This window comes from Barbus barbus, assembly GCF_936440315.1.
Source record: "Barbus barbus genome assembly, chromosome: 1".
Lineage (NCBI taxonomy): Eukaryota > Metazoa > Chordata > Actinopteri > Cypriniformes > Cyprinidae > Barbus > Barbus barbus.
In genome coordinates this window covers 12639879-12663403 of record NC_136729.1, presented here as the reverse complement: position 1 = coordinate 12663403, position 23525 = coordinate 12639879, and the positions used below count along the sequence as shown (strand labels likewise).

At 37.4% G+C, this 23525-nt stretch overlaps 2 protein-coding genes and 1 pseudogene across 3 annotated transcripts; 1 reads left to right on the top strand and 2 right to left on the bottom strand.

Moving 5' to 3' along the window:
* Positions 1-1433: 1433 nt before the first annotated feature.
* LOC306869843 (thialysine N-epsilon-acetyltransferase-like) lies at positions 1434-13322 on the bottom strand (annotated as a pseudogene). The gene is made up of 4 exons: positions 13262-13322; positions 1891-1975; positions 1756-1796; positions 1434-1607 (listed from the first exon to the last, which is right to left on the bottom strand). The product of its transcript is annotated as a thialysine N-epsilon-acetyltransferase-like (transcript).
* Positions 13323-13381: 59 nt separating this feature from the next.
* LOC306846755 (uncharacterized protein) lies at positions 13382-18532 on the top strand. The gene is made up of 3 exons (XM_079380347.1): positions 13382-13688; positions 15799-16491; positions 16764-18532. Exons 1-3 carry the CDS (start codon positions 13646-13648, stop codon positions 16847-16849), a joined length of 822 nt encoding a protein of 273 aa, XP_079236473.1. The 5' UTR covers positions 13382-13645; the 3' UTR covers positions 16850-18532.
* LOC306869833 (uncharacterized protein) lies at positions 17521-21654 on the bottom strand (the record flags this gene model as incomplete). Its single annotated transcript, XM_079416759.1, has 7 exons — positions 17521-19039; positions 19358-19555; positions 19871-20042; positions 20502-20559; positions 20640-20815; positions 21032-21103; positions 21643-21654. The coding sequence occupies 7 exons, from the start codon at positions 21652-21654 to the stop codon at positions 18933-18935; spliced, it is 795 nt and encodes a 264-aa protein (XP_079272885.1). The 3' UTR covers positions 17521-18932.
* Between the last annotated feature and the right edge of the window lie 1871 nt (positions 21655-23525).

Genomic DNA, 23525 nt, shown 5'->3' with positions numbered 1-23525 from the left:
ACTACTTAAATTGCTCAGTGAAGTGCGCTGGAAAAAGTCCCAAATGAGGTATATCGTTCATGTCTTCTCCGGGTGACCACTTGATGTCGCTGTTGCCTAAGGTTTGGTAAGTGCAACATGTTGGCGTATCAACAATGTGGTGATCTACAGGCCAAATGTGAATCCTGCTTCCAGTTACGATTAATCTTATGGTCATTGATTCAGAAGTGAGCTTTGATGGTGTTTAGTTTATGATTACTTGTGCGTAGTTTTGTTAAACAATAATCTAGATCACAATGTTTAAAAAGCTTTTAGTCAAGTAAAAACACATGTAGCGAAACCATGGACAAATGCACTTTTATCAATGGCCGATAGACCAACAGACTCCCCAGTACATTGGATACAGCAGCTTGTAACAATGTAACCTTTTTTTGCCATCATCTTTACAATGAGGCTACACAGATCTTCTCTAAAGTGCTACAAAATAACAGTTCCATCCTAACAGGTCATAAAATGTTACTAATTACTAACTACATTTAGAGACTGAGGTACTTACGGGTTGTATGTTGTTCATGTTTATGATGTATTCAGTAACAGCACAATATTTTCTTGCCAAAGACCTTTTGGCAATAAACAAAATATCTGGTTACTAAAAATTGCACACAAGTAATCTACAAGGCAAAGTACACAATCCAAGCATGGTTTCACTAACCAATAACTCATATAATTTAGCTAATTTACAATTGTAGTGCATTTTTCTACTTTTAGTGAGATTATTCTCCGTTATGACTGGTAACAATTAGTAAAAGTTAGTTGAGAAAAGTATGTGGCTCATATCTGTGCATGTACAGCATAAACAGACACATCTTCATCTTCTAGGTGGCTGTGACTCTTGTGTACCAAGCAGTTCTTCATATATTGCAACATAGTTTTGGAACAGTACTTGTGTATAGTTTTGGATCAAGTGGTTTTGTTATTGAGACCGTCTAGGTAAAATGACATGTAATATATGGCTAAATACTAAAATGGCTGTTTAAATAGAACATCTAAGAACAACGGTTCTAAATGCAAACTGTTACAATTTCACTTCCACTCTTTCCACTAGTAGAAACACGATTATGTCATAATATGCCCAATATAGATGTGAGTCCTAATAACACAACAGTGCACTTCTGAATCTTTAGTTAGGCCAGACTTCACAATTTAAATGTGTAGAATGAATCAATATGTAATGCACTTTTTGAGACAACATAAGCAGCATCTTCTGTCTGTTCTCTCCAATAATGCTTGTCTATATCGCCTCATAAAGTTGCAGAAAATGTATATAGGATATGAGCATGGTCCATTTTTCCCATTTTAACTGGCAGTTTGCTGTCTTCCTGTGCTTATCAAACAACTTGTTACTTGTGGCTCTGGTCAGGGGTCAGGGGTGGTCAATCTATGTGCTTCAAAATTTAAAGGTCCCCCTGGGCCAAGTGTTCAAGGGCATCGCCCTCACAGCGCATGCAGTGATAGCCGAGGTCGGAGGTCACATCCCAGCAGCCCTGCTTTAGGCAGAAGTCAAGAGATGATTTGTTCCAGTCCAGCACAGTGAAATTCAGCTGGGTGCAACAAGCAGCCAGACCAAGCTGAGGGTGATCATAATCACAAACATGTAAAATCATACACAATCAACAATAATCTAATTTTCAATTTGTTAACAACAGATTCCTTGCTAATGTATTATGATCATGTGTCATATGCTGCTATTATCTAGTATAAATAAACACCCCTCACCTGGGAAACTTTGGACATCAGAGCCTTGCCAATGCCTTTCCCTGGAAATACTCACAGAAAATCATTAATCAGTCAAAGGGCTTACAATTTATTTTCAATTTAAATAAACAAAAGCACACAGTGTGTTTTCCTTACCTCTGAACTCTGGCATCACATACAGATCCTCCATGTACACCGCCCAACCTTTCGAAGTACAGAGAGTAACCAACCTTGGTATGACCTGTAAAGAGATATACATACACGAATCATCTCTGGCAGCTTGATGGCTATAATAAAAAAATAACACTAATGTTAACACCAAGGTAAACACAAAACTCAAACATACTCCAGGCAAACAATATCAAGTTGTAAAACATACAGTTACCACAGTTAGCACATTTAGCCAGGCACTTAAAAGAATAGTTCACTAAAAAAATTACATTTTACAATCAGGCCATCAAAGATTGAGATGAGTTTATTTCTTCATCGGAACATATTTGGAGAAATGTAGCATTGCCTCACTTGGATTAATAGATTCTCTGCAGTGAATGGGTGCCGTGAGAGTCCAAACAGCTGATAAAAACACCACAACAATAAACAAGTAATCCACAAGACTCCATTCCATCAATGAAGGGGAGACAATGCAGGCATTTTTTCATGCACCGGTCAAGTTTGAGATTTTGGGCTTTTTGGTTTTTCATAAAGTGTTTTTTCAGACTAGTGGAAAGGAAACATCCAAAAGACACTGTTTCTTTTATAGCACTTTTTTCTATTTGTGTCAATAGATTTCAATTACAATACATATTTTTCCTGTCTATATCCTGAAAGTTTTTACAGAGGGATTTGTTCATATATAATTTGCTTGATTATATACATCATTTTAATCCCCATAAAACTGTGAAAATAGTGTTTTCTGTCCGTTCTAAGCATTTTCTGAATTATGGAGTGACAAAAATGAGACACCCAAAACTCCCTCTGTAAAAACTGTTGACTCTAATATGTCAAAAAATATAAACAAGAATATTGAAACTGACATCATCCAGTGTTTAGATTTTTGTACTAAAAATGTATTCAAATTAGCGCATATTTCATTAAATAATGACTCATTTGCATATCTAAACCTAACATTTAAAAAAAACTTGTAATACAAAATTTTTTTGCAATTATCAATGTAATCAATCAGCTGGGTAAGTAAGGCGATAACTTAGTTTTCTTTTCTTTTTTACCCTATTCACCAGCAGTGTCTCGCTTTAATGTCCTCTATCCATAATTTTGCTTTCTGCTGTGAAAAAGTAATCTCTGAATCTGAATCAGGAGAGAAATATGCACAGATCAAGCACTGTTTACAAGCAAAACCAGCCCAAAACAGTTCTAAATAGATATGTCGGTGGATTTTACTGTAAGAGGACAGGGGATGGACTTTTTCACTGGAAAAAGTCTTAATGGATTTGTTTCTTACAAACATGCAGCTTTTCACATCATAATTCTTTAATTGATGGATTGGAGTGGTGTGAATTATTGTGATGTTTTATCAGCTGTTTGGACTCTCATTCTGATAGCACCCATTCATTCACTGGAGAGGATCCATTGGTGAGCAAGTGATGTAATGCTAAATTTCTCCAAATCTCCTCTGATGACGAAATAAACTCATCTACACCTTAGATGGCCTGCAGGGTGAGTAAATTGTCAAATTTTCCTTTTTTTGGGTAAACTAGTCATTTATGGATAAATGCCACAACAATTTACAGTCATGGCCAAAAATATCTGCACCCTTGGTAAATATGATCAAAGAAGGCTGTGAAAATTAATCTGCATTGTTAATCCTTTTGATCTTTTATTTAAAAAATTCACAAAAATATAACCTTTCATTGGATAATAAGAATTTAAAATGGGGGGAAATATCATTATGATATAAATGTTTTTCTCTAATACACATTGGCCACAATTAACAACACCCTTTTATTCAATACTTTTTGAAACATTTGCCAGTTTAACAGCTCTAAATGTTCTCCTATAATGCCTGATGAGGTTAGAGAACACCTGACAAGAGATCAGAGACCATTCCTTCACCCAGAATCACTCCAGATCCTTCAGATTTACAGCTCCATGTTAGTGCTTCTTCTCTTCAGTTCACCTCACGCATTTTCTACAGGGTTCAGGTCAGAGGACTGGAATGACCATAGCAGAAGCTTGGTTTTGTGCTCAGTGACCAATTTTTGTGTTGTTTTTGAGGTTTGTGTTTGGATTATTTTCCAGTTGGAAGATCCAAGCATGGCCTATTATAAGATTTCTAACAGAGTCAGTCACTTATTGATTTTTTTATCTGCTGGTATTTGATAGAATCCATGATGCCATGTGTCTAAACAAGATGTCCAGGACCTCCAGCAGAAATACAGCAGTATATTTCATTGTACACATGGGGTACTTTTTATCCCTGTGTTCACCAAACCCATCTTGACTGTTTGCTGCTAAAAAGCTCATTTTTTAGTTTCATCTGACCGTAGAAGTCAGTCCCATTTGAAAGTTGATTTATTTTAGTCATGGGTCAAATAATTCAACTGATGTTCTTGTTCTGATTCATAAGTTTAAAGGAGATATTGTTCATTCCAAGTCTTCCTCTGATGGTAGATGGGTTACACTAACGGTTAGGTTAAATCAGAAAATGCCATATTTATAATTTGCAATATTTATGGATTTAACTCTCATGCTGTGAACAGTTCTTTTTTTGCTAATATTTCTGTCATACTATGTAACATGCTGAAAACAACCCCGAATGCCAAGTTAATAATTGCTACGTGACTCGTAACGAAGTTCCTGATGTTTATTTGTCTCTTAGATTTTGGTCTGATGTTAGTACCTTTCTATTTCTGCAAAGAAATGTTAATTATATGCTATCTTTAAAAAATGTTATTTGTAGAAATTTCCGAAATGCATACCAAGGTGTAATCTATTTTTATCAGAAATGGAAGCTTTGAAAAAGTCTCTAATGCAAATTAATAACAAAAAGAATGTGATATTGTTAGATTTCACGGAGAATTTTTTTTTCTGGTATTGCTCCCCCACTACAATCTTTGAATATTGTCCTAAGGAAAAAGAAAGAACACTTGAACTATTGTTTAGTTGTTTCTATGTTTTTTTCCTATGTGGTTTTTTTGTTTATTTTGTTTATTTATTTGTTTTTTTCACTATGGACACTCACACTCTACACTATGTGCACTATGGACACTTACACTTTACACTATGTGCACTATGGACACTTACACTTTACACTATGTGCACTATGGACACTTACACACACTGCTGCGTGTGCACAATCTCACAAAAAACTCAGCAATATATGTATGTTTACATGCTCATGCACTACAAATCATCCTGCACTGTTCCCCAACCAGCTGCTAACTCAAATGTCTCTCTTTGCACATGTACAGTATTTGTGAAGCATTCGTATAGTTTGTATTTTTTATCTTCTATTTTTTAGTTTGTATAGGGTAATATTTATGTGAAGCATTCGTATAGTTGTATTTTTTATCCTTTTTAGTTTGTATAGGGTAAATACTTATATATAGTATACTTATAGTTAAATCTGTTAGTTGTGTATAGGTTTATAGTGTTTTTTTTACTTCATTGTTGCAATGTCTGTATTTATGTAGCACCGTGGTCCTGCGAGACACGACATTTCGTTCCACTGCATGTCAAATGACAATAAAGCTCAACTTGAACTTGAACTTGAACTTTATTTGATTTATTTATTTTTCTCCTCTTAAACACTGTTCTACAGTTTAAGATTGCTCTTATATTTTGTGCATGGATTTATTCATTTTAAAATAGTAGATTAAAATGTGTTTAATGTTAGACGCTTGTTATTATAGCCTGCATATCCATATCTAGGTATACGCACGTCATCGTTTGAATTATTATTTGCATAAACATATATTCAAAGGTTGACTCATGACAGCTGGTTTAACAGTTACTTTCATTATTACTTGTTGTAACATGACGTTCATTATGGTGTTTAATATTAACTTGCCGATGAAGTGACTAAACTATTTCTCCCTCTCACATTCCGTGGCTACTTCCCTGAATCATTCAAAAATGACGTAGGCCTATTCGACTATTATTAATATAAAACCTGAATAACCTTCAACACACAAAACGTTTTTATAGAGTTCAAGTCTTAAAAATGTAAGTCAGCTGGCCAAACACATATTAAGATAACAGACTGAAGTTGATAATTTTGAAGTTTACATTAACTTTAAGAAGTTGTTCACCCAAAAATGATGTCATCATTTATTCAACTTCAAGTTGTTCCAAACTTGTATGAGTTTCTTTTTATTAAGCACAATATCTTTTTATAAAGCTACCATTTGGTAGCTTATGATACTGTTCCTTTAAAACTGAATGATACAGTAAACTCTAAGGCCTTTTATTCTCAGGTTGTTAAAGAAGAGGTGTTTTTATGTAACGATATAAACATGTTTAGATATATCCAAAACAAATCCAAAAGTATTTATACATCTAATCATTGTACAGTGCCTATCCTTTTTTATCTAAATTCAGTGTTTAGACTGCAGATGTAACCGGATAATATGATCCTATAGCTTCCCTTGTCAGTATGACATTAGTTCATTAAATTTAAGGCCTACAATAAATAGGCCACACATTCCACACCACAAAGTCGCTGTTCAACTCAGGGGTGTAAACTATATTTTCAGATTTTGTATGTTTCTAAATATAGATTCGTGGGCTAAGGCACTAGTTAGACAGACAGGGTGGGGATGCTTTCATTTGAACAGTTATATTCAGATTTCACTCTCAGAAATTGGCCTTGAGCCACTCAAAACAGGTCCAGTGTTGAAGTAATGGACGCTGCTGACTGACCCGTTGTCTGAGACTGACTAACACAAGCAAGGGGGAAAATGCTGCCGTTTTCCATCAACTACGCATGAACTTCAGATGATGCAGGCCCTGTGTAAAAGGTCCAACCGCAAGTGCTGAAACAGTGCCTGTGAGCAAGCGCGCTTCTTTCCATTCAGCGGGATGAGCGCAGGTTGCTTTCAGACAGAAATAGCTAATTGTGTTCTTATCCTTGAGTAGGCTGAATAAAGACACGAGTGCGAGAAAATCTAGAAAGACCATACAATAGCAACTTCTAAATACATCTTAATAAGGTCATGAAACCCTAAAACACATTTTTGGAGACGTTAACATATGTACAGGTTGCACATCAGTGAAAACAACAATAGCAGTAATTTTTTTTCATTTTTTGGACTTGCAACTTTTGCAAAGTTGAACCAACATCATGAAAAGTGACGTATATGCTTTAATTTGGAGTGGTGATTGGTTGGAGAGGCTGGAGAGTACGCGTCTACGTCATCAGTTTTCTGAGCTTTTCTCAGTATTATTCATGAGAATGAAGTCCTATAATCCAATCACTGTGCTGTATTACGCATGAGGTTGTATTACAGTGGAGAATTCAAATCTCATGAAAGAGTCCCCCCGTTCCATTCGGAAGGGCTCATCCCTATGCCCTAAACCCTTCAAAGGGTTTGCCCTCTGGAGTTAGAGCCTTGAAGGGCTGAAAGGTGTAGGGGACTTGAAGTGGCCTTCTGCGTCGTCATCATCCCGTGCCCATATGGAGGCGCTGTCATCATGAAAAGAAACAGCACAATGAATCATGGGGGCCCGAAGTTTCCATCAGTTGCACCCTTCGAAATCCTTCATTCCGAAGGGCTGAACGCCGCGATGAGTTTAACAACACTAGCTGAGCGGATCAATTGACCCTTCACAGGGAGTTTGATTGACAGGCGATCTGAGCAATCATAATGCCGAATCTGCCATTTTTGTCTTCAGGAAAAGGGCTACCAAGCCACTTCTGAACCAGAGACAACGTCAGAAGCGTCTTACCTGGGCTGTGGAGAAAAAGAACTGGATTGTTGCTCAGTGCTCCAAAGTCCTCTTTTCAGATGAAAGTAAATTTTGCATTTAATTTGGAAATCAAGGTCCCAGAGTCTGGAGGAAGAGTGGAGAGGCACAGAATCCATGTTGCTTGAAGTCCAGTGTGAAGTTTCCACAGTCAGTGATGATTTGGGCTGCCATGTCATCTGCTGGTGTTGGTCCACTGTGTTTTCTGAAGTCCACAGTCAACGCAGCCATCTACCAGGAAATTTTAGAGCACTTCATGCTTCCTTCTACTGACAAGCTTTATGGAGATGCTGATTTCATTTTCCAGCAGGACTTGGCACCTGCCCACACTGCCAAAGGTACCAAAAGCTGGTTCAATAACCATGGTGTTACTGTGCTTGATTGGCCAGCAAACTCGCCTGACCTGAACCCCATAGAGAATCTATGGGGTACTGCAAAGAGGAAGATGAGAGACGCCAGACCCAACAATGCAGATGACCTGAAGGCCGCTACCAAAGCCACCTGGGCTTCCATTACACCTGAGCAGTGCCACAAACTGATCATATCTATGCCACGCCGAATTGAGGCAGTAATTAAAGCAAAAGGAGCCCCTACCAAGTATTGAGTACATATACAGTAAATGAACATACTTTCCAGAAGGCCAACAATGAACTAAAAATGTTTTTTTTATTGGTCTTATGAAGTATTCTAATTTGTTAAGATAGTGTATTGGTGGGTTTTTGTTAAATGTGAGCCTATATCATCACAATTAAAAGAATCAAAGACTTAAACTACTCCAGTCTGTGTGCATTGGATTTATTTAATGCACGATTTTCACAATTTGAGTTGAATTACTGAAATAAATGAACTTTTCCACGACATTCTAATTTATTGAGATGCACCTGTAGATGCTGGCATGGTATTTTTTCTTTGCTATTTGCTTTGTAAGGACTACAATTGTTGTCTGATTGGTCAACTCACATTCTTGTGGTACTTGTTGAACTTATTTGGGAACTAGTGCGAAAAAACCTAAAAAAAAAGTAGGCCAATGTGAAAAAAACAACAGCTTCAAAATTTGGATAAGTGTAGTGTATGAACTTAATGAACAAAAGATAAAACTCTCTTAAAGTAATGTTAACCACAGAGTTTAATTTACTCATAATTCCAAAACTGACATTTCAGACAGTTAGGTTTAGGATCAAACCCATGACTGGAAATACTCTTCTGGGTTCTAGGACTACAAACTAAACAGCTGTATTTGTGCCTGAAATGTCAAGAACATCACTGACGCAAAAGAGGACCTAAGAGTGAACAACAGTTTTATAAAAATGAAAGGAGAGAATGGAGTTTTTTCTTTACGTAACATGGTGCCCCGGTATAGGCTCATTAGTACCAGGACAGCGCCAAGAACCATTATATAACTGACATTAACACTAACTACAGCCCCTAGAAAACTCACGCATTTATGGAAAAATAGCGGCCCTGACGTCACAACCAGTAGCCTAAGACCCTTTTATACACACCTCATAAAGAACAGATGGAAGAACAGAGGCACAGTCACTCAGCACATGGGATGTGAGAACCTTTATGCAGAATTTCATTCATCCAAAAATTAGTGAAAAATAAGCATCTTAGCATGTATTTAACAGTCAATGTTAAACAACATAAATGTACGCTAATTGTAAATGTAAACAGTGCACAAATAACAACAGTCTACACCCAAAATAACATCAGCTGAAGGTCCACTCGTAGCCTATATAATGCATTCTCCTCTAGATCTTGTGCAGGGCAGGAAACAGTCTTCCTTTCCTGTTTAGTCTATGATATGGTGACATTCTTTTTTTGCTACTATAGTATCTTTTTTGGGGTGCTTTCATCAGTTTAAATTTGACATGAAGAAACTTCAGGCAACCGAATAACGGTTTTAATGTAGATATCCCTTAACAACAACAAAAAAAAAGAATGAAAAAAGCATAAAAATTATTTTTAGAAAGTCTGATTTGGATAAGGACATTTGTGTAAAATCACTATTATCTGGACAGTATTACAGTTGAATCACTTTTTTTTGTCAAATAAGCTCAATTAATTAACTTATCTGACAGCTTGTTGTTGGCTTTACATATATTTACTGTATATATAGATCAGATAAAAAAAAGAAATGAGCTCATAATCTAGCTGATGCAACTGAGCCGCAAGAAATTCAAGAGTGAGGAAAAGAAAAAAAATCTCTTATTCAGTACAGTACTAACGTCCCCCTTTCCCATATTAGGAGAAGAATAACTGTTTGTCATCACTGCCGTATCTGAGTGGGGAAATAGACTGAGCAAATGTTGCCTGTCAGCGTCCAGACAAAGTTAGCATTAGTCATATGACATTAACAGTGCGTTGAGCTGGTCAAGCTGTGGCTTTCCAATACGAGACTTAATATTTTGTTAGACATTAACTGTTTCAGTCAGTGAGTGAGCCATTCAGAAATTCAGTTTTCCTCACCTAAACTACATCTGCTATTTGTATTTAGTACATATAGGTAAAAACTTATTCTGTCTTGGACAACTCTTGTCCACATTGTGACCTCCAGAAATGAACACTGACCTTCAGGGTGTGTTTGCAGCCAAAACAAACAAGTACATTTCTAGTACATGTGTTATTTACGCATCCAGACAAACATGAGTAGAGGCACTCATGGACATAGTGTGCACACACTTACTCATGCCAACAAGAAAGAACATTGAGGGATTTATTTTAGATAATGTGAGTGCTGTATCTGTTCTAAAACATTAGATGATTACTACCTCATACTTCAACCCAGTTAATAGAAGCCCATCTAATTAAGCAGTAGGTCTATATTAGGCAATTAGACTGAAGTTATCCTAATCATAAAACTCCATGCCTGCAGGTTACTGTAAGGTTGTGAACTCCAAGCACATTACGTGGGATCAGAGCAGGGTAGATTACTTACAAATTGTAATCCGTTACTGATTCCAGATTACATGACAAAAAGTGTAGTCAGTAACGTAATCCATTACATTACACATTTTAGGTAATATAATCAGATTACTTTTAGATTACTTTTTATTTAACTCATTAATCACATTGATTTAAATAGCATTATCTTGTACCATAATGATGTAAAACAATGCAAAGAGTAAGAAAACTTGTTCCATTCATTGTAATTTACAACATGAAGTGCATGAAACATTATATTACATCAAGGTTTCCCAAACTAGGGTTCGTAAATGAACTGCAGGGGGGAAGTGTGTTTAATGAAAAGCTGACAATTAATTAAATCATAAAAAAAAAATAATAATAATTTTAAAACAAACTCCCTTTTGAGGAAAGTCCCTTCACTCGGCGGCCATATTTGCAACGCCTTCTTAATCTTAATGAATGGGGGAATCCTGAAATTTCACATGTAATCTAATATTAAATAGCAGCAGTGCTTTGTCAGAGGTCACACATAAATATTCCAGCGCACAGCTGTCTTTGAATCTGCTGCAGCAGACAAAGTCCAGTACTAATAAATGTCTTATTGTTCCAAATTAAAACAGAAATATATTTATATCACAACATCTCTTCTTAATGGCTCTCAGCCTTGTATATTTTGCCCTTTGAAGAAGTAAAGTTCATTAAACAGACAGCAGTTATTGTGTATTATCACTTTAAAATTATGTACATTAACTGTTAGAATTTGGAGCTTCTCCAAGTTGAATACCACAAGTGAAAAACATGTGATATACTTGTGAATGACATACTGTACACCTTTCACTCTTACATTTGAATCACATTTGTTGGCTTCGTTATGATTAAGCATGATGACTTAGCACTAGAAGAATGTATTTGTGCATGTTAATGAATATTCACTGTGAAACTCGAAGTTCCACACAGACGCTCATGTAAACAAGTTAAACCACTTTAACACAAGCAGAGTAAACTGAAGTATCATAACACCCTTAAGCAACATCGATCACGTTGCTCCAAGACTATTGTCTTTATAATATGTGGCACTTTGGATCAAACATCTACTTAAATGGCTACTTGCATACTAGAGAGATGAAAAGAAAATGTCCATGCAGTTACGTCAATCACATTTTGGTCCATTAAAAACTTCTTATATTTAGAGTTGGCACTGTCTGCTTTTTGAGATTTTCTTGTTTTTGTTGGAAAGCAACCCCACCCCTAAAAAAACAACACGCCTTAATGGTCACTAGATTAAGATCAGAGTTATCACCAAAAAGATCACAGATATGACAACGTTTTATCCAGAAATGGTTGTATTTATTTTTATACAGCAGTTGGTGTTAAATTAATAATTTTTGCACACATGATGCCTTACTTGCTCATTGCTATCCTACTGGCAAAAACATGACGTGGTTACGTCAAATGCTTTGCCCGTGACAATTGTTCAGTTATTCCTGCGTTGGCACTGTGCAATGAACCTGGCACATGTTGGGTTTACGTGAAAGACAGTGTGTTTGTACTGAATATATTGGACTCATTATGTATTTATAGTGTGTGAGTGTATATGTTTTGTTGGGGGGGTTTGGTTGGTGGCGTCACTGGCAGTTGTATAATAGCACTGCTGTGCTACCAGAGCTACTTTGGTGGGTGTGTCTCCCATTTTCTGATTACACAGGGGCTCAGTGTTCCTTCCTCAGTCCATACACATGGTATGAATTAACTCAATTCACTTTTACCTCTACTGAAAAACCAGGAAAACTAATTATAACATCAAAGTGTTAAAATCATCAAAAATATAAGAAAGTATATTTTTAAAATATTATAAATATACAGTCAGTTTGCAAAATAGTGAGTAGCAGTTTGAGGGGGCATCAGCAATTGGGAAAGATGCGGGACATACTGTACAGTTCACTAAAAAACAGTTGGTCTCTTCAGCCCTTACTGAGGTTAAGTGCTTTGCTCTGTCACAATGGCAATGGATAGGATGCCTTATTCAATTCTCCAAGTGATGCATCACCTCCAAATGGGAGTCAACAAGCAACTTTGGCATTAATAGCCCAGATTATTAACCATTAGATTGCTCACTCCACTAACTCTTTGAAGGTTGTTTGCTATGCATTGGTGTTAATTTGCTAAATTAATTTGCTAAACCCGTTAGTCACACTCACCAACAAGTCACACTCACAGTTGTGTCATTTGTCTATACCGTCACATATTGAGTGATCTTTGTAGGTCCAGTAGAAGTGCATTAGTGTTACAACCGAATGGCCTGTCAAACACACGTGATACATCTAGATTTTTTTTTTTGAACATATGGAATGAAAAGCTTGTGTTAATGTTAAACATTTAATTAACAACAGAACCTACTGATGATACCAATTCATGTAACATGATGAAATGATCAAATGGTAAATTATACTTTGATGCTTTTGAAGCAAACACCAGTCACAGTGAACGTGCAAAAAATGACTAAATATAGTAACAAACACACGCAGGTGCTTTGTTTCCTTATCAGTCTGTACCTACATCAAGCTCGTCATCATTCGATGCTATCTGCACATGTGCATTTACATATCCACTTGACTACCAGTGGCATTTACTTTCTCTCTCCACCGACCGTGCGTAAAGATACACTGTATTTGTGCCTGGTGAATCTTTTTTTGGGTACATCGCTGACGCTTTTTTGAGGGCTGAACTTTGCCCACACCCTCCTCATACACTTCCAGCATTCGTTAACGCCGTGTCCTCATGGTTGTCTCACATCTCCCCGCGGAGGCGTGCCCACGCCGTTCAAATACAGCGCTGCAGACTCGCGCCTGACTCATTGGGTTTGTCAGAGCGTACAGTGAAGTAAGCAGAGCCGCGCTGCCCACGCCGAGGGGAACATGCGATTGTCCCGAGCCATATCCACTCCCGACATTGAGAAACAGCGCGTTTGTCCCAGTGTATCGTGAAGCGCCTTTGCCGATTTAGGTGAGAAAAGTTTTAGGAGGTGACAAAAGCTACGACGGTTTGGACGTCTACTCTCCATTCAGCTGTTTGTGGAGGACGCATGATTTACCTGTGCCCGACCAAAAGCGAAGATTGCATGAAAGGTGAGAGACTTTAACTGACAAATTTTGGATTTGGAAAGGAAGTAGTCGCGAGAATATTTATTTGTTCTGACGCCCCAATGAATTAAGCTTTACAAGTTTAAGATTGTCTTTCAGCCTGACTAACTGAAAAGTGGCTACTGGTCTCAGCAGATTAAATTTTTTTGCTGGAATATTTTATAAATGTGTACAGTATATAAGACTTCCTTAATGGACTGTGAACTAGTGATGGATGTCTGCCAGGTTCATTAGTCAATTGAAGAAATATTGTGTAAAATAAGTGTTTATTTCATAATGTCATATACTATTTTAGACTGATTTAAGTACGCAGTATCAATATTTGCATCAGTTACTAAAAAAAGCAATATCAGTCAAGCACTATTAAGTCATTGCACTGGTTTGTAATAATTAACTCTTGAAGAGTTGTGGATGACCATGTAAGGACCTCTGAGTAAAGTTAAAGATGTCAGCTTTCAGTTAAAGCTATGTTTTTTGCACAGCTTTAACTGAAAGCTTGTATTTATTATTAGTCTGCAACCATGAGATAACCATCAGGATTAGCCTACTTTACATTTACGCAGCTGTTTTTGACTATGAATGTCAATGTTCTTATCGTGACTATATCTAAGTGTCTTTTTCTACAGCAAATGAGGCAATTGGACAAATTTTGGCTTTATCTAACTGTTAAAAAAAAAAAAATCTGCCACTTCTGAGATTAGCATTGTGGTTCAGATGTTCACAAAGGAATTCTAAATGAATGGTCATTTCCTTACAGATGTGCTTGTGTATGTGTGTCTACTTGTTGCCAGTAGATCAAATCAGTCAATGTTGTTTCATGTTTGCATTTCTCACATTACACGCAGTATTACACACCATTGTCTTTGGGACAAGAAATATTTTGAAGGTGGTGGAATGTCGTCTAAAGCTGTTTCCTGTAGAAAGTTTCTCCTCAACAATAGGCATCGGGGCTAAAAGCAGTTGGAAGTCTGAGTCGTGACCAACATCAGAAGCATCTGAGGATGCTGAAATAATGGGCCAGAAAAAAAGATAGCGGAAAAAATTAAATGCAGCCCAATGGTATCGGCCACATGGCCAGCACAATGTGGGAATAAAAGTGAGATGTTTATGGGAACACGAGACAAGAAAAAAAACGGCTGCCAGTGTTACGTAACTTCTGCAAGGCAGAACTACAACACCCCTCTGTGCATTTAGTCTTGACCTAATGAGGCCCTCAAGGGCATGTTAACACGGGTGGGTTCAAATATATGTTTGAAATGGTGATGTGCATGTTTCAACACACTAAGTATATAATTAAGGGGAATGCTTGAACTGGGCTGTGAGAAGCAGGGTAAGAAAGGAACTTTTGGCAAGGTCATATGCCATAGATGAGGATCATCAGTTTCTTGGTCAGTTGCTTGAAACTCGGGATGCATGATATATTAGTACCATACTGACTATCAGCCGATATTAGATATTTATTTTTCAGTATCAGTATTGAATATTTACTTATGTGCTTGCTCATTTTTGATAGAATTATTGTCAGTCCATCCCTTTTTTAAACATGAACAAAATCTTATGAATAAGCTCCTTCAAAATGGTGTAAAGTTAAACATTGCTAATTTGAAGTGAAAAAATTACTTCTCAGTGTCCACACACACACACACACACGTTTGTTATCGTCCTTTTTCCAGCAGTGTCTCAGATGACTCGCAGACGACAGACGTTCTTCCACTCTTGCTAGACGCAAATGTGGCCCGTTTAATATTTGAAGCTCCTGTGCTGCACGCAGGAGGAGACAATGCATAAGTGACTCTTAATGCTTGATTGAAACCAATCCTATCCTGAGATCTTTGGTGTGGGTTTATTTGTAGCCATTTTTCCATGAAGAGCTGACAGACCGTTGCAATCGGATTGCCACATAAGAACATAATGTTCTGGGTAATTTTATGCTTAAACATTAAGGTAGTGTGTGTGGCCGATTATCAGAGGTGAAAAACATGGTTAAGAAAAGTAACACTTGGACCACACGCGTAAATATCTCTTTGGTGTAAAAAGTGTGTTGTGTTGAGATTTTCACCTTATGAGCATGAAAACATCTTTCTCTTTATTTCAGATCTCAAGGCTATACTGAGTTGCGCCACACTGGGAGGCTTACTGGATAAGCAGGAGAAGCATCCCTGTGACTCCGAAAAAGTGTCTCCGCTTCTATCTTCTCCCACGATGGCTCTGGCCTCCTTCCATCTGATGCAAACTCTAAAGAACTCTCCGGCGGCTCTGCGTCGAAGATTCCGTCGTGACCGAACAGAGAGCCTGTCTCACGGCGATCCCCTCTTCAAGGTGCACTACCTCGGCACCAAGAAGATCTTCTCCCTGGACTTGGAGCAGGCGGAGGATGCCATCGATCGACTCCTGGATGGAGCCCCTGGGAAGCTTTCTAAAGATCATGCGCTAGTAGTGCGACCCCGATACGTCGAAGTTAAAGAACTGAGCACTGGAAGGCAGCTCACCAAGACCTACTTACAGGATATCGCATACTGTGCCTCGCACACGGCCAGACCCAATGTGTTTCTGTACATCTGCAGGCAGCCCGGTCAGCAGTTGCAATGCAGAGTGTTCTGGTGCAGTCGCGCAGAAAGGGCGAAGGACATGACAGCCTGCTTGGCAATGTCGTTTCAGAGAGCGCTAAATGACTGGCAGGGTGGATGTGCCACGTTGCCGCAAGGCGAAGGGATCACTAAAGAGCCAGAGATTTCTGGTACGCCCACTGCACCCAAAGGGTCAACATTGCCAGCTAGTTTGGGAAAAGGTGAGTTAAAGCAGGACAAAGTGGAGACAGATGAGTGCTGTACTCTTGTAGCTTAACAAAAAGATGCTAGCAATGCCAAGGTCATGGGTTTGATTCCCAAGGAATGCATGAACTGATAAAACTGTATACCTTGAATGTAATGAAAGTAACTTTGGAGTATCTGCCAAATGCTTAATGTGAAGAGTATGATGAATGCAACCAAAAAAATTGCATTTGCTCAGTGTTCTATTTTTCAAAGTTGTTGCTGTTTTGTTTTGGATTTTGGGTAACAGTCCGTTGGAAGAAGAGGGGGTCGGTGTCCCGCAGTCCTCTCCATGCCATTTCCAGAAGAGGTTCTGCCAGTGACAACTGGCATTGATGGTCCCCGTCCCACCCTGATCACATTAATTTTGTGATGCTTTGGATTTTCCAGCACGGAATGTGAGGAAAAGGACAACCACACCTATAACTGGTGGAACTTTTGAGCTTTGATAGCTTGAAACTCAAGTTCAGAGTCTGTATTCTAAACAGCCACTCCATTTCAGTTTACGGATTTACCAAAGTGATCAAATGTAGGTTTCCAGAGATCACTTTTTTTGGTTTAGGAGATTGATGGGTTCAGTCATGCTGGTTTAAATTTAATCTTAGTTTGCTTAAGGACTATGAGAGACAACCAAAACTGCTAACCTGAGCTGAACTGGTATCTAATTTTAAAGCCACATATGTATAACAGAATTGAGTTTTTCTAGTCAGTCTCCTCCTGTGTGTACACTACATGTCTGGGTAGTTTGTTAATGTGACTGATGAGCAGTCAGACAGGCTTTGTTTGTATTAGAGGTGGCAGGTGAGGATCTGTGTGGGAACTGGGTGGATGCATGATGGTAAACAGTAGCTGGACCAGGACATAAAAGCAAGCGCTTTGGAAAAGTGTTTCTATCCCAAATGCACAAAGGAAGCAATGCTTTTTATGCTGTAAATGGATGTTTTATTCTAAACTACTGTATGCTTTCGCATGCTCTTTTTTTTTAATTTTTTAATGTTTTTTTTTTTAAATGTGGCCAAAACCTCCATTCAGTATTACCAATGATTGAATTATTATTACACCATCAGTGTGAATTATTATTACACCATCATTCATGGTGTATTATGTACTGCATAATTGTGTACTGGTTTGACAATTAGGGCTGGTTGTAATTTGGCATTTTGGTACTGAGATTCTTGTTTCTAGTTGTCTATCATAGCCATATCCTGCTTTGCCTGGTCCTACCTCAGTTTTCTAATTTTAAACAGTAACGAAGAATGGTTAGCAGTATTGATGCAGTATTGCTGTTCTAAAATTAGAATATTCTTTGCGCACCTGCATTCCAGCAGTTTTTGAGGCCATGTACCCCCCCCCCCATTTTTTATGTAAATGCACGTTGTTTTACTACATCAGTCCCTTTTTCTTTGAGAAGAAAAAAGCCCAATAAATCACTGTCTCCAGGCAAAAGCTTATGACATCAAAATACTGACTGATTTAAAAGTATGCTTGCATAGAGAGTAATGTCCTTGAAAAAGCAGCATCTTTGCACTGCAGTTATATGTAGTTGTAAATCGCAAGGAAGCATTTTTAAGTGGCCTGATTGCATAAACCAAATATTTTAAAGGAGGACACCCTGCTTCGATTGACTGGAACAATCAACATTTCCTAGTACAAAAGATTGTCCAGCACCATAAGTAGCTATTTCCCTAACACTGTTACAAACGCTCATTAAGAATCGCATCATATATCACAGTAGTATACAGTCGGTGCCTCACGGTATTAGAAATTCTGCCTCATGTGTTAGGCCAATTACATCAAAGAATTTATTTTTTCAAATTATCCTTATGGATTTTAAAGTCGTATTAAACCGTATCTCACATTACAACGACTTCGAGATCTTGTTGTATCTGTTCTGTCTGCTTTGTGAGGTGTTTAATGTTCTGTGAATGTTCTTGTACCTTATTTTTAACCTATTTTTGTGGACATATTTAAATATTAAATGTATTTTATGGAATATTAAACTTTTTACATTTGTTTTGTATTCTATCGATTTATTAAACGCAAAAGAGACCAAGAACTTTTAAAAAGCCAGTTGTTGCTTGAATTTCAGGACAGATTAGGTCTTTTAAGAAGGAGCAGTTCCTGTGTAAGCCAATTCTCTCGTCTGATTTAGTAACTTTTCAAAGACGTACGTGGTTCACAAAAACATGCCATGGCTGACATTTAGAAGCTTACAGTCACAGGGCTAAAGCTGTCATTATTTAACCTCTATGTACATAAATTAATGGTCCTTGATATCAAAAATAAGTAACATAACATGTTAGTTCATGGTTCAGATTGTTACAACTTTAGATTCTAGGAGTTTTAGGCCAAATAGTAAAAATGTTGATCCTTTGGAGTTTAATACCCTTGGATGTTGTGTTTTTTGAAGTATCCATCTTCATTTGGCGGGTAAAGGACTTGGAGTCCTGTCTCCGCCTTGAAACCTTTGGAGCTCAGAGAGGCTTTGGAAATGAAGTCGTCTCAGTGGCTTCAACTGTTCCACAACTAAGAAATAAGGTAGAGGTAACGTGTATTAGAGGAAGATGGTAAAATCTAGCCAAAGGCCTGTTTCACACAAACCGCTAACCGCTGTGGCTCTATGCAGAAAAATAAGTGCTTTTGTGCCACAGCAAAATGAATATATGCAACAGACATAGGATGTATGAAGCAGGCCTAAGACTTTGCTATTTTTAGATTTTTGTATTGTTTTTCTTGCTCACACCCCTTATCGTATGAGCACAATGACAAAAGAACGTTCCAAATATTTGGATCCTACATTTCCCGGACTCCTATCTTTCAAAGTAACTCAAGCTCTGTGCTCACCCAGATCATAGAACTGTTCCTCTCGGCTTCCCTGAACCACAATCATCTCCAGGAAATTCAGGAGGGCCCCAGTGACCAGGAAGCATTCTGGGAGAGACAGGGTTTGGAGGTAGCACATGTCCAAAGAGAAGGGGTTGTCGGGAGGCGGCATGGTGCACAGTCCCACCAACTCACTCACTACATCCCATACATGACTTCCTACAGGGCAGATGAAAGATTTGTGTTATGTAAGTCCTTTGCAAAATGAAAAGTACAGATGTTTGATTACTATCCTTCTGGTGCACTTGGATGTTGATTTGCTTTATGGTAACACAGCAATATATGGATATACAACCACCAAGAGCCACTAAAGTAAGTTGTATGTATATTTATTCATAAGCTTTAACCTTGATTAAAAAAATTGTAAACGTTTCCAAACTTTGATCCAGGAACATAAAGAAATATTGTATATAATAAAATTGTGAAAATAAAAGTTGAAGATGGTGAAATAAAGAAGTTTAAAGATCTTAAAACCTTGGGATGTTGAAACCCAGTCTGTGATGGACTTCAGCTTCATTGGTGTATCTTTGACTAGCGTATCAGTTCCTCCGACGTTTACTAAGCGCTCATGATTGGATCGAATCCAGGCATAAGGTTGCCCATACTTGGCATAGCCGGCTAACAGGAACAGGGTGCAGTTCATTTCCTGCAATGAAAAAAATATTTTAAGAACCTTGACCATTGCAATACAATCAGAAATTTCATCTTGATAACTTACAGAAAACCTAAAAATTAAAGGAAAACAGTTGTAAATACGACATTCTATTATATAGCAAGAGTGCATTATGCAACTTCTATTGTATGTAATCTTTAATATCTTTAATTGATGCATTACTGTTCAAACATTAGGTTAACTAAAAAAAAAATTTAAATATATTAAATTACAGTTATTTTAAATTGTTATAATATTTCATGATATTACTGTTTTTCTGATCAAATAAATGCAGCGTTGTTTAGCATAAGAGATTTCTTTTAAAAACATAAAATCTTGCAGACCCTAAATTTTAAAATTATTTTTTCAAACCTATTATCGCCAAACTAATTGCCAATTTTAAGATTAGTAATGTTTTTAATATGCGAATTTGACATTGGCAATGATACTCACAGGAACAGCAATCTCTCTGTCACTGGGTGAGGCTGGGAGAAGATGAGAATCAACATTCCTGTGAGTGAGTAATGAATATAATTGATATACAGTACTTAGTTTATAATTATTACAGTTCAAGGGTATTTTTTCCTCCACCTGCTGGGAGTTTGTTGCTGTGTGGCGTCTGGTGTCTCTGGTTTGTACTGTGGAAGTGGCCCTTCTCCTGCTAAAGGCGAGCTGGCGTAGTCGCTGTCCAGACTGTAACTGCTACTGCAGGTTGAGCTGGTAAAGGTGGAGGCCACAGACAAGGCAAACCCAGGAGATCGCCATCTCTGTGAGCAAAGAGTCACGTTGCCATAAGAAACTAGCACTTGAGCTTGAGATGAACTATGTTTAATGTTTCCAGAGATAAACTTGTATGTTTAAAGATGTTTGAAGCTCCCCTCTGTGACTTAACATCTCCAAACATATTCTCAAACACATTTTTATATAAAAAAAAGTCTGAGAGAGAAAATAAGAAGGACTGAACAGAGAAACAAAGACCCCACCAAGTCATCATTGACCACAGTCAGCAGAAGTTCCTCTCTCCCTCTTAGCCAGGGCTGAAAATAATGGAAGCCCTACAGACAGACATAAAAGACATGAGCTCTAATTACCTCAGAAAGTCGTGCAGTTTTAATTAAATATGGAACTGTAAATAGTATTGCTTCAGGAAAAGCCCACCTGTAAAGAACCCAGTATCGCACGCTCCTACAGGAAATGCTGAAGTTTCGCCACTTGTTCATGTTCCTGCATCTATCACAAAAGCAACAAGGTTTATATAATTAGTTGTTCTTATAACGTACACAATACACACTCATATAACAACAAATTGCTTTTAATGTTGAATGAACAAGATTTGATGAAGCACACATCTTTAAGAGCTGGTCGCTTCGTTACTAGGCAACGGCAACCAAGCTAAATAAAACCCTTTGCATTTAATATGCGAAATTACAATTAATATTTTCACCAAACACATCATCATGAAATGACCTCTGCAATAGGGCCTACCGTTTATGGCTGCCAACCAAAATCTAATTGGTTACCGAAATAACTGGAAATTTGAGCATAAAGCGCATAAATAAGCATATGCAATCAAAATACATTTTCATATACTTACACCAGAACTCATGTTTCACGTGCACGGATGGACACTCAAGCCAATTTGCTGTAAATGAGATGCATTTACATTGAGCAAATTAATGCAAGCACACTGTCACGCCTATTTCCACATCCATTTCTTTGTCTTCCCTCTGCAATGCATTGTATCACTTTTTTTTGTTAAATTAATAATACATGCAATAGTCTCTTATCCAAATGTGATTCCTCCACGGTTTTAGGTGTTTCGGATTTGAGGTCTTATTTGGTATTTCTCGGGCTGATCATTGTGCAGATGCGTCTGACTGTCGCTCACAAGGGATCATCTGCGTGTTGTGCTCTTAAAGAAAAACGAAATAATATCACCTGTGTGTATAATACTTTGATGCATTTTTGGAGAGTAACATTTAACAACATCACAGGATAAATTTGAGGAATCAAGTCTAATCAATTATGAGCTATATAAAATCTGGAACTTATAGTCATATGATTTTATAGCCAAATGACAGTGCAATTTTGTATTCAGCTAAGAATTATTCAGTGTTTATGTCGCTAAATATAATAGTGATGTCGTCAGGCACTGTAATTTAGCAACAAGGTTATTATTTGCATTTAGCCACAGTGCCAGATCATCACTTATTGCGTAATAACCAAAATTAACTGATTAAATGAAGAAATTATGTAGTATTAATGCTTATGAAACTGTGGTTTGGATGTCTTAGAAGGTGGTCTCCCGGCCAAGTGCCCCGAAACCACTCTGAAACCAGACTTCAAAGTTTTCTCATTTCAAATAATCATCTGTCTCCCACTTCTAATACCGCCTGTGCCAATAAACAGGTGACTTGCACATCAGTAGGCTACATTTCTGTTTCATGTTCTTTAAGATTTTCATCTGATTACCATAAAAGGTCAAAAGTTTCTTTGTATTTAATTTCAGCACATGAGTCAATCACACATAGGCCTACTTCTTATATAATTCAGGTTCACAAAAAGGACACAATCTGTAGCTGGTGAATTCTGTATTGACTAGAAATCAGCAGCAGACAGAGAAATGACTCACTGCATATATCAAGCAAAATTATGTCAAGCCACCCTCTTGCCCACAGCAGGAAGTGAACACAATAGCAGTCGTACAATACTGCCAAGAGATTCAGTGGAATGTGTGCTGTCTACTAGCTGCAAAAACACTCTGGGCCAGAACACATTATGAACTTTCTGTTTTAATCAGTCATCTTATTAATCGTTTTGCTTTAAAACCAAATGCTGTACCAATGTACTGATGTCACTGTTTCACTTTTAGTCACTTCTCAGAATATAATAAAGAAGTATGATATGAGATCACTGTTTCTCATTTTAGTTTGTGATAGTTTATTCCTCTTTACAAGGGGACCATCATTCCTAAATGCTACTTCTATTTTCAAATAAAAATTGCATTTTTAAATTGTATGCCAAAAGCTTTGGTTCTGACATTTTAGTTTTAAAAACTATTTCAAATATGAAATTCAAAAATGAAATGACTCAGTTTTATAGTGTTACATCTGTTCATTTAAGTGGTATGCTATAGGATGGTTTACATTTAAAAACTGACCTCACTTCCTGTCTGACAGTTTAGCTGACAGCATTTTGTTCTCTTCCTGTATAAAGCTGTAAAGATTACGTAGCCTGAAAAGAGTGCAATATTCAGCCACTATTTATTTAATTAATCAATGCAAATAATTCACTTCTGGACCTTCAATGTGAGAATCTTTATAACAGAGAAGTACAATGTGTCTACACTATTGCATTACACTGAAAAGCTTTTTTCATTCACTCATTTTGCTCTTTCCACAAACCTTCAAATGTCCACTGAAATATATACATTCATTAGCCTTACACAGAATATTCTTTTTGTTTTAGCCCTGATTC

What these genes read in the sequence shown, in the direction of transcription:
- LOC306846755 (XM_079380347.1), top strand. Translation starts at nt 13,646, where the DNA reads ATGATTTACCTGTGCCCGACCAAAAGCGAAGATTGCATGAAAG. An exon ending in AAGCGAAGATTGCATGAAAG is followed by an intron (nt 13,689 to 15,798) that starts GTGAGAGACTTT and finishes TCTTTATTTCAG; the next exon opens with ATCTCAAGGCTATACTGAGT. An exon ending in GCCAGCTAGTTTGGGAAAAG is followed by an intron (nt 16,492 to 16,763) that starts GTGAGTTAAAGC and finishes TTTGGGTAACAG; the next exon opens with TCCGTTGGAAGAAGAGGGGG.